The following is a 14,684-nucleotide window of genomic DNA, read 5'->3' as shown; positions in this document are numbered from 1 at the left end:
ATGCATTTGTATTTAATATATATTTAAGTGTGTGCACTCCAGAGCATGAATGTGCAACAAAATGCATTAAGATTCACTAGTCCTTTGGTTGCCCACCTTTTAAAGATGGAAAGGTAAGTTGATCAGTTAGCTTTAAGTATTGGAAACAATGAATATGCGTTACAGGAATTCTTTAACATGAAACTCAAAATTGAAATTGTTCATTCAAAACATTAGTTTTTAAAGAAACCTTTTTAATATTATTCTTCATTCCTTTTCTTGTTTTTTGTTTGTTTTCAACAGGCCTTATACTCCCCTGAAAGGGATGACCTCCAACGTGTGGTTTGACCGGTTTAAGATCTCTAACGACTGCCCCGAGCACCTCGAATCCATCGATGTGATGTGCCAGGTGCTGACTGAGCTCATCGATGAGGAAGTCAGGGGTGGCATCAGCAAGAGCAGGATACTACTAGGTAGGGCTTCGACATGCTGCTGTTTTGTGTCTTTCCCTCTCATCTAGCTCCGGACATCCGATTTACCTGGAATTTTGTTCAGAATCTCTCGTACATCATTTGACTCATTCATTATTTTAGATACACTACATAGTGAGGCTTTTGGAAACACTGGAGTCAGAAACAACAGCTCATGAAAGTGTGACTTTCTCTTTAAATAGTAGCATAATTTGCCGTTTTTAATGGCAGTTAAATTTTTTTCAGTTTAATTGTTAACACATTCTTCATTTCACTTTTTAAAATATTTTCATCCGCTTAAGTCATATGAATGACTAAACTGTGTTGCTGTGATTGAGATAGAGTACAAATCAAAATATAGCATCAGAAAATTAAACTTTAGAGTAAATCTCATAAGAATAAAATAAGTCTTCAGCAAGCCCTGTTGCCAAGAAAACATAATACCACTTTATGAGAATTTATTCGTGTGATACTTCAATACTCATAAAATATGCAAACTAATAAAATTTCTATCTCTCTAGTACATGCAAAAGTGAGGTGAATATACAGAATTTGAGTGACACAGGACATATTAGGGTGAAATTTTTTTTTTCCAAACACAGCTACCTAATGTACAGTAGTTGTATTTGGTGATGAAATTATAAACCAAATTAAACATTATGTTCTAAATAACATGAAAATACACACTGATGTCCTAAATAGACAAGATTTGCATAAATTAATGCACAAACTATGAGATTCCTTTTTCACTGAAGTGCTGAACTTCCCATTGATTTAAAGAGATAACATGATAGAAGTGATAGTATCCATTCGGTTCTGTCTCAGCTTCAACTTCTACTTCAGTTGATCAGAAGCAGTGCAGCCTCCAGCTCAGTAACATCAGCTTTCTGGCTCTCAGTTTCCTCTGCTCTGTTTTTACATTTGACGTCAAGGGTAACTCTACTGGGTATGAGTACGGAGCATTCTGGGAGTGCTGGGAAGAGCACAAGGAAGGGGTACCGAACATAATGCAGGGCTTAGGAGACAGAAGGCAGAATTTGAAATGTGCAGATGTCCATCAGATTCCATCATGCACTCTTTAGCAAATATTTTTTAAGTCCCCACTCTGTGCTGGGCAGATGCTCTTGGGGACACAGAGATGAATAAGATAGGATCTTTTTCTGACAACCAACAAGGGCTGGTGAAGTACTTAAAATGAGAACTGTGCTCTAACCAGGATGCAAAGTGTACCAGCATGGTATAACTAGTAGATTTGCAAAAGAATGGGTCAGGTGTAGTCCTGTTTAGTTCCCAGGATCTGTCACCATGCCCACCGCAGAGCATATGCCTGGGAAATCGCTCATAATTAGCATAGTGAGTATCATTACCAGTGAGTAAACCATTGAGTTCAGTAATTAAATACAACAGGAATTTAGAGGAAGAAGGAGTCGTAGGTACTTGGGCTATTAGAGCAGGATATAACAGAAAGGGGGCCATGGCATTTGAGATGCATGAATTATTAAAATGTTGAGTAGTGTAGGATGGGAGTCTGGGCACCGAGAATGACGTGAACAGCATGGTGGAAGTAGAGGAGGTAACTTGTTTTTTCAGTCTTTTTGTGCGTTATTTGGCTGTCGCAGAACACTCACTGTCTGACTGGGGAGTACTCTGTGGACGCTGACAGTGAGGCATAGGGGCTGGGGAGCGGGATGGTATGGTGATGACAAAAGCTGGTTCAAGTCAGAAGTCTGCCACTTCCTAGCTGACCCACCACTTAATGACTGCACCGAATTTTTGCCACCTAACCTGTAAATAATAATATAATGTAATATCTAATTGCATTATAAAAATAGAGATTATGTTTATAAAATATTTATTTCATTCTAAGTTCCTAGTCAGTATTTTTTGGTCCCCCTTACTTCCAACCTGTAGTTTAAGAATGTACCTAATAACTACTGAAGGTTTACTGTTATTAAGTCTTACATTTAATGATAATTATACTTTGGAAAGTGGATCTGGCTGAAGGGGGTGAAAGTTGACCAAGGGGAAACAGCGACTGAATGTATGAGGACAAGGTTGGAGACTAAAATTGTGGTAGCAGTAGGAAAAGCAGAGATTAGGAAGATAAACTGCTTTAAAGTAAAATTACAAGTCTTCATCAGTTACAACCCGGAAGGCAGAATGATTGGTTCTCTTGTGAAACATGTATTAAAGAGGTATTCATCCCGTGGTGCCACGGTCTCTCCTATACACCCCAAGACCAACACTTTGTCAGGTTCATCTTTGACTACAAAGAGAGCATGGGTTTCTTAAGGTTAGAGAACCAGGAAAAAGTTTGAATCTAGGCCTACTTCATTTCAAACTCCATGCGTTTTCCATTAATCTTTTTAAGGTTCTCAGTACACATTGTCAAGTTCCTTTCAAAAAAAAAACTTATGCCGGTGGACACTTCTACTCCCTGGGTTAGAGTGTCTTTGTTGCCTCTGGTTGCATGGCAGTCTTAAAAAATTTTTTGGAAAAATAAGGAGACCAGAAGCGGTAACTAATTTTAGTGTGTTATTTTCATTTTAATTCTGTTGTAGCTTGACACCAAAGACTTTCTGAGTTCAATCTGTTAGTCTTTTCGTGTATTTATTTATCCAGACAATCTCTAATTCTCAAAAGCTTTTCCCTCTCCAAAACTTGGATGAATATTCAAATGGATTTTCTGCTGGTTTTTCTACAGTGTATTTTTTTTTCTTTATTATTTGTTTAATTACTTGATTTCTTTTCTTTTTCTGGTTTGTTTTCATTCTTCATTATTCATTTAATTTCATGATTCATGTGGAATTTCTTTCTTCATGTAGTGAATGACTTTATTTTCTGAGCTACCAGGAGAAATTTGTGAGAATTAATCTTATTTATAATAATAAACCAGTCAGTAACATACTGCATTGTTTTTCTCAAGGATCCATTGACTTATGAGAAAATAATCTTTTGTAAGAGTTGTAGACTACTGTATTATAAAATCATAAAGTTTGAAATTATGGAGTCATGTGTAGCCTTCTGTATAAATATTATCAAATCTAAAATTGAGAGGGGAAAATATATTTCTTTAGAATGTATGGGGTGAGTCGATTCATTTCTATAATTCCCCTTTCCTAGCTTGCAATGTAGGAGGAGACAGTAGAAGTGCTTTATTTATAGGTAGATGTCTGAAGACAATGACAATACATCTGCAGTGACAATTCCATGTGGTCATGCATGTGCTGTAGAATATGCAGGACTCTTGTACCATTACACTGTGAAAATGAGTCGTCTCGCCTCCCCTTTTGTATGCTGGATTCTTCATGAGTATTAGTTATTGATACACAGGACGAATAGAGAATGCTGTATGAACCCCCATGGGATTTTTGTTAGAGTTGTTCTTAGTTTTACTGCTCTAGCTAAGTCTCTTATATATTTGAAAATGTGACACAGGAGGCATTGCTATTTATTTATTTAGCGTTACTATTTAGAGGTAGATAGACCTGGATCTCCTGAGTTGGGAACATCCTTGCAAACGCAATAACCAGCTGGCAGCAGGTAATGAAGTGAAAACTCGGGCCCTGGCCTTAGGCTGCTGGTCCTGATTCACCACTTGCAGGTGCACTGCTTTCCTCCGACTCCGGGTCTTGGGCTATGATAATAATTCCTCCCCTGGGAGCTTTGATAATTTAATCAGTCTCCGTATGTGAAATGCTCTGCTTAGAGATGCATCTGGTGTGTGGTGTTGTAAAAGCTCTCTTGCGCTCATCCCATACTTTCGGTACCACCCCGTCACGGTGACCAGATGGGGAAAGGCTGCCCGGGAGCCTTGCTGTCTCTCTGAGACCTGAGGTGGCTCACGCTGCCTCCTTCCAGATGCCTGCTTTCTCCTCCATGCATATAAGCCATGCCTCCCTCTGCATTTTTTTTTTTTTTTTTTACTGCTCATAGCTCATTTAAACAGACCTTACTGCATAATATTTCTCCGCTGATTTTTATACTAAATTGTACTCTAAGTTGTTAGGTAAGATTTAAGTGCTCTTCATAACACTGTTACGAAAGAGGGATTCAGTGGGGAATCAAAGGAAAACTTCACTTGCGATTGCACAGTAAATGCGCACGCACATACTCAATACTGAGGTTGTGTGTTCTAAAAATTAATTCTATCTGAAAACAATTTAAAAGTACAAGATCGAAAGAGAACTTGAAGACAATAGATGTAAAAATTGTCAACTTTATGCTTTTCACTTACTGTATAATGAAGCTCTGATTTAACATCAGACAGTATGCGCGAATGGGCCCTGTCTCTGAGATTATACTTGTAACCGGTAGAACTTTGTAAAGAAATCGCCTCTCTGTATTTGATGCAGGTGGGAGCCCATTCTTCCTCTGAGGTTCTCCTTTGATCAGTGCTATTTTATTAGGTAAAACTCAGCTTTAGAAACAAATCTTTGTATCACATCTGATCTTACAGGCAGTCCAGCTCAGTTGGTCCCCTGGAAATGATACTTCTCATTACTGTTTTATCTCCAGATTGTTAATAAAAACTTATGTGCTAGAGTTCCAAGAAACCTCTCCGAGAGTTTAGTTCACGAGGCAGAAGCTGACGCCACATTCTAGCAAGTGCACATATTGTTGTAGGAGTGTGTACAAGGGGCTGGAGCAAGCGCAGCAAAGAGAGAGTAAGCAGGGCCTTCTGGGAGGTGTGGATGCCCCTCCTGCCCCGTCTGCAGTTGAAGACAATGGGGCAGAGTCTGTAAGCGCAACACTCTGAGAGGCCAAAGCAGAAGGATTATGAGTGCCTGAGTAATGTAGTGATTTGGGAGACCCTGTATCAAAATAAAAAGGGCTGGGGGTGCAGCTCAGTGATACCGTGCCTCTGGCTTGCATCCCCAGAGCTGCAGTCAATCAGTCAATCAATTAATCAATCATAAAATTAAATAAAGAGAGAAGCACATTCCTAAGAAATAGCAAGGAGCCACGTTCTCCACAAAGTAGTACCTCAGTATGTACCTGTATACCCCAGTTCACTGGGCATGGATTGAGCCGCAATGAGGGGCCCTGAGTGAGCTGCAGGTAAGGGAACAGGAGGGACAGAAACTCAGGAGCTTCGGAAGAACAAGGGCAGACCGAGTGACACCTGTGCTAATGCAGGACTTTGAGAATACAGGAATGAGTAAGACTGTACTTAAGAAAATTATAGTTGACCACAGTTTGGCATGAATCTTCTTTGTTTTCTCAGTTTCATGCAAAGGCTATGCATTGCTTTCTTTCTATTGCTTTATTTATTTTAAAGAGAAAAAACAATAAAAACAATGATACAGAATTTCAAAACAAGATGATAGGAAATTAACCACGGTTAATGTATTGCATATTGTTATCTTCAAAGTAGTTGCTCAGATTACAAGATAGAGGCATGCAAGATTGATCAGACAATATAAGCACAAACCGTTCCCTTCAATGAACTAAAATAAACTAGTAGTATAAGCTATCTTAGCTATCTTGTGTATATATATATATATTTTTCTTTTCTCTTCCTTCTTTTCTCCTTTCCCTATCCCAGTTGTTCTTTCCTTTTGAGTAGTTTCTTTCCCCTTTGCAATATCTATTGTAAATTTTAGGTCTTATTTATTCTTTCAGTTTCTTACACTAGGGAAATGATGCAATGTTTACACATGCAGGTCTGATTTATTTCACTTATGAGTATGGTCTCTAGTTGCATCCATTTACCTATACAAGCTTTGAGTTTATCTTTCTTTATAGCTGAGTAGTACCCCATTGTATAAAAATACCACATCTTTTTTACCCATTCCTCAGTTGATGGGCATTTGGATTGTTTCCAAGATTTAGCTAGTACAAGTTATGCTGCTATAAACATGGGCGCACATGTATCGCTGTGGTATGATGTTTTCAATTCTTCTGGGAAGATATCCAGAAGGGAAATAGGTGGGTCGAATGGGATTCATTGCTTTCTTAATAGAAAAAATTCGTAAACTTTTGTTAGAGTAGGAGGAATTGGGCAAAACACTCGCTTCCTGTTTCATATCTAATACATAGAAAATGTTCAAGGAGAGGATGTTTCTTGATGACTTGCATGAATCATCACTATACATTAAGAACATAAGAAAAATGTTTAGTTTTGTGTGTTTATATCTCACCTAACTCTGGCTTTCTTAACATTTTGAAAAAGTCCAGTGTACAGATATGGGTGTCTTTCATAGTGACTGTATTTCCCCACCTCTAAGTCTGTCTTGAAACTTCATTTCCTTCCAGTATTTTTCTGTATAATTCAAGGAACTACAATGGAGAAAGGAAAAGGTGTGTAATTTTCCCTGTGTATTGCTGTGCTTAGAAAGTATGTAAGACGTAATACGCTTAAATTAGCTGACATTTATATTACACTTGACAGTTTTTAAATTACCATAATATATCGTGTTTTGTATTTTTATATTGCATAAGTTATGAAATTGTTTTCATATTTCAGCAGATAAAATAAGTTATAATTATTTTCCTTCTAGAGATAAAACTAAAATTGAAGGAGATTTCTGGCTATTACAGAGTTGGGACTAGAACCCAGGTCCCTTGATTTAGTCTAAGAACTTTGAACCATGATCAAATTCCTTTCCTGGCCACTAGGTGGTGATAATTTGTTGTTGAGAGAAAAATATTAATATAATTTAGGTTTAATTTTGATCTGGATGCATAGAGCCTAACAAATGACATGAACAGATTACCAATATTTGACAATATGAGCATGTTATCAGAATTCTGAAGCACGGATGAACAAATGCCGCTGGGACCACACTTGAGCAAGTTGCATGGAGAATCCTCATGCCCATCACAGGGGACTGGGTAAAGGGGTTATGGTCCCTTCTACAACTGGATGTCCTTTAACTATGAAGTGCTACGTATATGCCCAAATCCAAGGCACTCAGTGAGTTTGCGTTCACTTTAAAATTATGATTCTGAGGAAGTCATTAAAATCAATATTACATGAAGGAATAATAATCAACTTACCTGACAGGTAAGTTGCACATGTAGAAAGAATCTAACTGGTAGCGTGAATTTTAAAAGAACATATCCAAATTATGTACCGGTAGTAAGATTTTGGATGACTGCTTTTCTTTATTCACATCCATATGGTAGAAACACTTTACAGAGTAGGTCATATTAATGCATTAATTTTATAATCAGATTTAAAATAAAAATAAAACAAAGAGATAATTGGAATTCCCAAGATGGAACCTAACACCAAATGCCCAGGCTACTTTTTCCTGAATCTTATCAGCCTCTTCTGAGAGCTAAGAGTTATCACTCCTCTGCTGGGAGTGACAACTCCCAGTTTATAAAGCATATGTACACTCAAATTATTAAACAGATTATGTTTCTTCAACATCAGTTTTCAGGATTTTAAAAGCTTGGCACTGTTGTTCTAATAGTTTTCCATAGAGGAAAATAAATAGTTTGTTTCTCCTACAAAGTTAGTATACGAGGAAGTATACAAACAAATATGTTAAGCATGGTCTGTATAGTGCCAGATCTTTTGAGACTTTTTCACACTAAAGTCTGAAGAAGATAAGTGAAAGAGAAGAACTGTTCACATTCGGAGTGGTGGCGGATTTTATTACATTTTAAAATCCTATTTAGTTGATAGCAAACTTTAATTGTGTTTCTTTCCCTTAAGATTTTGCTTTCAGATTCTCTTAATTTTCGTAATATACTTTTTTTATAGATTGTTTCTGTTTTATTTTAAATAAAGAGTTCATAAAGCCAAGTTTATTATTTTTAACATGTTTTACTCAGCTTGTTAATCTTAAGTGTATGTTGAAATGTTAACTCTGACATTTAAAACACTTTACCAGCAGCTATAAATATCCATTATAACCGTTACCTACAATGAATTTACTATTTGCTGTTTACTTACTGAACAGTGTATTTTATATTAGATTTTAGACTCTTAGATGGAAAATTTAATTCAGATGACTAGCCCTTTGTGCTGGGTTTTCTCTTTTTAGAAAAAAATACACAAAATCCCCTTTCACAGCGGTGTACCAAGCTAAAGGTGATTGTATTGTCAAAGACATGTAGTGGGGAACTGCAGATGACCTCACTAGATTATAAATAAGGAAAGGGGTCAGATTAAATCTTAAAATAATGTGATTTCATTGCATTCATTTTTCTTTTCTGTACCTTATGAGAAGTGAACGTGTAGTTAAAGGTCTGCAGGACACGCTTACATATGTCTCTGTGTTCACAGTGGCATTTCACCTTGATGTTTTCCTTTGCTCTTCTCAGTTAGGCTAGTCTCATCCAGGGCCCTTAACCCACCTCTCATGACTAGGTTCCAGTGTGGACAGGAATGAAGTGTGGGGATGCAGTGAATGTATAAAACATTCCTGACAGGTATGCTTTGAGAATCGTTTTAATATATTTTGCCCTACTAGTTGATTTTTATATTTTATCTCTTAATGATTTGTATTATAACATCACAACATTATCTTTTAATGAAATATTGATGCTACTTTATGCTCCATTGATGGACTTTGATTGTTTTATCAGTCACTGGTGCAGTTCGATACTCCTTTTCCAATATAACCCCTAGTTTGCTGTGGCTTTTTAAATTCAAATTGAAACTAGTTAAAAATAAATAAAATTTAAATTTAATTTCTCAGTCACACATTATATTAGTGTGATTATAAATATCTGAACTGACATTTCAAATATGCATGAGCTACACTTGGCAAAACCATAATTCAGGCTACTTGACTTTCTCCGAAAAATAGTAACTTTATCTATTGCATATGGATTTACATTATGACCATATCTGTGCTTTTTGTTCTTACCCAGTGTAATTAATCCTGAACTCTTGCCACATGGAAGCCTGTCCTGCAGACCTTTAACCACATGTTCAGTTCTCATAAGGTACAGAAAAGAAAAATGAGCATAATGAAGTATTGTTATTTTAAGATCTAATCTGACCCCTTTACCCATTCATAACATCTGACTTGTGGCATAAAAGCTTTTTAAAATTAGCCAGAGGTGGCAGCATTTTGTTAGTGGGTCTGGGTGTAAGTCTAAAATCTTTAAAAAGCCAAATTAGGAGTGATTAGCTTAGAACATACTAGTGAGTCAGTCCTAAATTTTCTAAGCTTTGCTTTTATTGGAACACCCAAAAGCTACATTTCCTGATGACAAATTTGTCTCCTTGCAGAAATATCTTTATTGCATTTCAATTTACTTTAAGTTCATTTAGTCAGTGAATATTTATAAAGCTCCTTTTGTACACCAGGCACTGTCCTAGGCTCAAGGGGCCTTTATTTTCTAGTAAATGTTAGGCCTTTGTGTCCTGATTTTCATTTTAAAAAATCAGTGGAAGAAGTTGCTGAATATAGAATAGTGTCTGGCTTTGAGTTTTATATTTAGTAAAGATCTGCTTAATAAACTCCCCAAGGAATTCAGTGCTAGGATCAGTTTCGGATATGATTTGTTGTAATTCCTTCTTTTAAAGACTATTGCCTTGCTATGAAGATACCATTAAATGCTATTCCATGGGCTGGGGATTTAGCTCAGCGGCAAAAGCGCCTGCCTGGCAAGCGCAAGGTCGTGAGTTTGGTTCCCGGTACCGGAGAAAAACCAAAAAAAAAAAAAACAAAACTCTAAATGCTATTCCAGCTTTAGTTACCACTCCCACTCCAGTACCATGGTCAGGGAGTCTCTCTCTTTTGCTTTCAATCTCACACGTTTTCCCCCTATCTATCTCTCTTCCTCACATTTGCCTGCCAAATTTTAGAAGTGTAGTTTTATTCTTAACAATGAGTTTTGCTGTGAGCAATACGGAATTCGCTTCATAAGTACATGGCCCCTAAGGAAGACGGGCAAATTGGGAGAGATGAAGGAAGTGGGCATTGGCTAAAACTGATTCTGTAAAATTTTAGGGACGCTAAAATGCTGTTCTGAGAGCTAATGGATTCTTCTTCCTCAGCTTTGAAAGCCTTTGTGGGTTCAGTTTTTATAGCTGATTATTAATTTTTTGTGTGTAAAAGTTTGATGGAGACTCCAGAAATCATCCCCTCCGGCTAACTTTACTAGAAATGAAATACTGGATTTTAAACAATTTACACGAAAGCTTTCAGCCAGGGAGTGTCACAGGTGGGACTGGGAGTCAGGCCCCCTTATTTTCAACCGAATCCCCTCTCTCCACCTAAACTGAAGGTAGGAAATGCTTTGTGTGTCTCTGTGATAAACGTGATGGGATCTGCACATTCTCTGTTACTTTCGTATTATCTCACTCCCGCACCACCGAGCCTGTGAAGAGGAGGCCAGCTCGCTAGCTCGGGTGCACCAGGGGGAGGCTCTTTGCTCAGCTCATTGCGGGCAGCCAGGCAAAGCGTGGTGATGCCAAAGACTGCTTCTGACCACTGAAGATTTCAAAATCCAGGCAACTAATTCATAGCCAGTAAATTCAAGGCTGGATAAGAGCTTTATTCCTGCAGGGAGGCGTGTGACTTAGTGCGAGAGTACTTGCCTGGCCTCACTCACAAGGTCCTGGGCTCAGTCACCAGAGAAACAAACAAAAAAACAATTATTTCAAAATGTGTTTGTTTTCTAACCCACGTAGTGTTATTTTATAGAAAAACTTCATCAGCAAGGAGAAGTCCGCAGCCGGAATTGTGGCAAAAATAAATAAATAAGGCTTGGAATTCTTTCTGCACGTTTAGAATGAAGGCTTAACTACAGGCAGTGCTGATCATGTCATGGTAGGCTTTTCCCACTGAAAGATCAGTCACTGCATAGCGTCATGGATAATACAGCTTTGGAGCCAGCTGATGCACAGATTTTACAAGCAGCTTGAGGGTGTTTATTTTCTCTGTCCCCCCACTGACCTTGTTCGCAAACCTTTATTAGAAGTGTCTGCCTTTGGAGGTGTCAGGGAGAACATTTTGAAAAAGCATTTTCAGGGGTTGGGGATTTAGCTCAGTGGCACAGCGTCTGCCTGGCAAGCGTGAGGTCGTGAGTTCGATTCCCGGTACCAGAAAAAAAAAGAAAAAGCATTTTCAGGTGGTTTCCATCCAGGGTGGACTGCTGCTGCTGGTGAGACCCTGTTTCTGTCTGGTTATTGTACATGTTACGTTCTTCTAATACATCTAAACTTTGCAAGCTGATCATCCTCTTTCAGGTATTTGTATTCAGGATCCAAAATAATAATATCTGCCTGCCCTAGACAGAGTAATCCTATTTTACTAAATATCAGTGAATGATAGGAATTACATTGAGCTCTATTGCAGGAAATCTGGATTCCAAAAGTTCCAGCTTTACGCCTGAAACTAGAGGTGCAACTGTAAGTGAGTCACCCAATTTCGGTGGGCCCCTGTGTCCTGCAAGTGTAAAAGAAGGCAGTTGTAGTAAATTCACATGTATGGTCTCTAAGGGCTCAGATTTACACTTTCTGGGTGAAATAAGGTTATAGGCTGGAAATTGGGAAATCTGAGTTCTATAAAAATTGTATTTCCATGAATATGTAGTTGCATGGTTTATTTTTCATATTCATTTTCTTGTGAAATATAAACTCAACTTCTGTTGAGTCTCACTCAAGTTTGGAGATATCACTTGGAGTCTCTGGTCCGCAGGCAGGTGCGGGGTCCCCAGTTCTCTGCCACTGTTACCTCATGGTACTCTCTGGATTCCATGATGTGTGTATTTCCTCATCAGTCTCCTGAACAACAGGGTCCATGCACTTTAATCCACCTATCTCTAGTGACAGGTACTGTGTTTGGACATACAAGGTCATGATAAATTTGTCAAGTTTCCACTGATTGTCATTAAGCCATTTCCAAAATAAAACTGTAATCCAAAAATGTTTTAACCTACCCAGCAAATTTTTGGTCATCCTTCCTAATACAAAAATTGCTAAGCACCTATGACTTGGCAGACACTGGAAGCATGTAGCCACCTGGAATTCACAGCTCAACAGGTAAGGCAAAAAGGTACATGATATTAATTGTAGTTGCAGTGTCAGGACTTTCTGTAAGTATAAATAAAATAGCAGTTGACATTAGAAATTTAAATAATACTGTACTGTGACTCAATTTGGATTATGATACATATTTTGACTTGATGAGCAGGGCTTCTTTGTTCAGTCTTAGCTGCTTTTGTACCACAGATCTCTTAGCAGTGATAACATGGCTGGGGAAGTATTATTTACTGATCAGACCAAGTCTTTTTTATGAGACCTAAAGTGGATTCAATTTCCTTTTAGCACTGTACGTCTTTAAAGGTTTTCGGATTTTTTTAAATATTTAAGGAAGATTGGCATAGATATATCTTCTTGTGAATTAATGCATGTATTTTGATTTTTCTGCCAAATTTTTGCTTCTTTAGGAGGATTTTCTATGGGAGGATGTATGGCCATGCATTTAGCATATAGGAACCATCGAGATGTGGCAGGGGTATTTGCTCTTTCTAGTTTTCTGAATAAAGCATCTGCTGTTTACCAGGTACGTTCCAGATTAAAAAATAAACAAAACCAAAAAAAAAAAAATGAAGCATGCACATGGAAACCAAAATAAAATTGATAATTAAGCAATTAAAGTTGATGCACATCTAATGTAAATTCAGCATTCCTAGGAATTTATGCCCCAGTGAGTTATACTGATTAGTTCTAGCTGCTAATTTTTAGAAACTGCCCTGCACAAAGAATATTCTCAAGCAGTGCTAAGGAGTAAAGAATCAGTGTGTGTGCATGCATGTTGGTATATGTGTATGTTTTGTACGTATTAAAAATATAGACTGTAGCCAAGATTGCCCACTCTGCCTTGAGTAATCATGTACAGAGTTGGTACTTTACAGGAAAACCCTAATTGATGACGATGGTACAGTGCAGGGTTGCAGCCTCTTTACTAGAAGTAGAAACAGCAAAGCAAGTACAGTATGAGAAGTAGCATATCATTCTTCGCTTTTGTGAGCCTAAGCTCTGCACTTATGAAGGGACGGTCTCCCACGTCACTCAGAGTCTTCAGGAAGTGCCCTGAGCATCCTGGGAAGTCCTCTGCCCTGTGCCAGCCACCGGCTAAGCCTCCAGCTCTGCCGCCTGAGGATGTCTCAGGCAGCGCTCCCTGTACTCCTTTTCCCTTTAGTTACGGAAACTTCAGTAAAGTTGGAATTTTTCTTCCTCTCTGATTTCTGAGAATGATCCTTTTAAGTACAGTTTCTTATACTTTTCTGCTTTTACTTTCTTATCTAGGCACTTCAGAAGAATGATGATGCGCTCCCAGAATTGTTTCAGTGTCACGGTACTGCAGATGAATTAGTTCTTCATTCCTGGGGTGAAGAGACAAACTTAGTGTTAAAAAGTCTAGGGGTGAACACAAAGTTTCGTAGCTTTCCAAATGTGTACCATGAATTCAGCAAACCTGAGCTAGAACAACTAAAGTCATGGATTCTTACAAAGCTGCCGGGAGAAATGGGAACACAAAGTGAATGAATTCAGATTGACTTGTGAAAATACATGTACTGTCTTTTTGGAAAGTGATTTCTTACTGCCAAGTTACAATGATAAATAAAATACTGAGAGATGATTTACTGGCTTATGTACTTATTAATTATTGAAATGCTTAGTAAAGAGAGTAAAATAATCTTGTTAAAGGTAAAAAATAATTTAGGCTGCCATCTGTGCCTTTTCTATTTTAAAGTCAATAAAAAAAATAACAAATTAACAAAGACAAAAACAAAACAACACAAACAATAAAAGTGATACAGAATTTCAAAACAAAATGATAGGGATTAACAGTGGTTGTTGTATTAAACATTGTTATCTTCAATGAAGTTGCTCAGATTACCAGATGTAAGAATGCAAGAGTGAGCAAACCACTAAGAGAATAAAAAGTAATAAAAAAAAATTAGAAGCAATACAGAGTTTTGCTAAACAAGATGGTAGGAATTCAACAATGGTTATTTTATTGCATATTGTTGTCTTTAAATTAGTTGTTCAGATTACCAGATGTAAGCATGCAAAATTGCTCAAGAAAAAAAAAATCAGACATTAACTGTTCCCTCAACAAACCATTAGACATCAGCAATACAATTGTCCCAGCCATCCCTGTATATACACACATACACATACATGTATATATATATTTTTTCCTTCCCTCTTTTCTTCCTCTTTCCTTTCCCTTATCCCAGTTGTTCCTTCCCTTTGAGCAGTTTCTTTCCCTTTCACAATATCTATTTTACCTTTTGAGTTTCATTTACTCT

The 14,684-nt window shown here is 37.6% G+C and overlaps 1 protein-coding gene across 1 annotated transcript in view; it reads left to right on the top strand.

Annotated features, from left to right (window-relative positions):
• Lyplal1 (lysophospholipase-like 1) overlaps positions 1 to 14,008 on the top strand; it is a 29,913-nt gene extending 15,905 nt beyond the window's left edge. Inside the window, exons 3-5 of the mRNA XM_005409278.2 lie at positions 283 to 452; positions 12,813 to 12,928; positions 13,675 to 14,008. Coding sequence (XP_005409335.1) covers positions 283 to 452; positions 12,813 to 12,928; positions 13,675 to 13,914 — 526 coding nt within the window. The 3' untranslated portion in view covers positions 13,915 to 14,008. The remainder of the gene's footprint in view (positions 1 to 282; positions 453 to 12,812; positions 12,929 to 13,674) is intronic.
• Positions 14,009 to 14,684: the final 676 nt, after the last annotated feature.

Source organism: Chinchilla lanigera, unplaced genomic scaffold (assembly GCF_000276665.1).
Source record: "Chinchilla lanigera isolate Chin_1 unplaced genomic scaffold, ChiLan1.0 scaffold00119, whole genome shotgun sequence".
NCBI classification, from domain to species: Eukaryota; Metazoa; Chordata; class Mammalia; order Rodentia; family Chinchillidae; genus Chinchilla; species Chinchilla lanigera.
The sequence above is the reverse complement of the archived record's forward strand: the minus strand, read 5'-3'. Positions and strand labels throughout refer to the sequence as shown.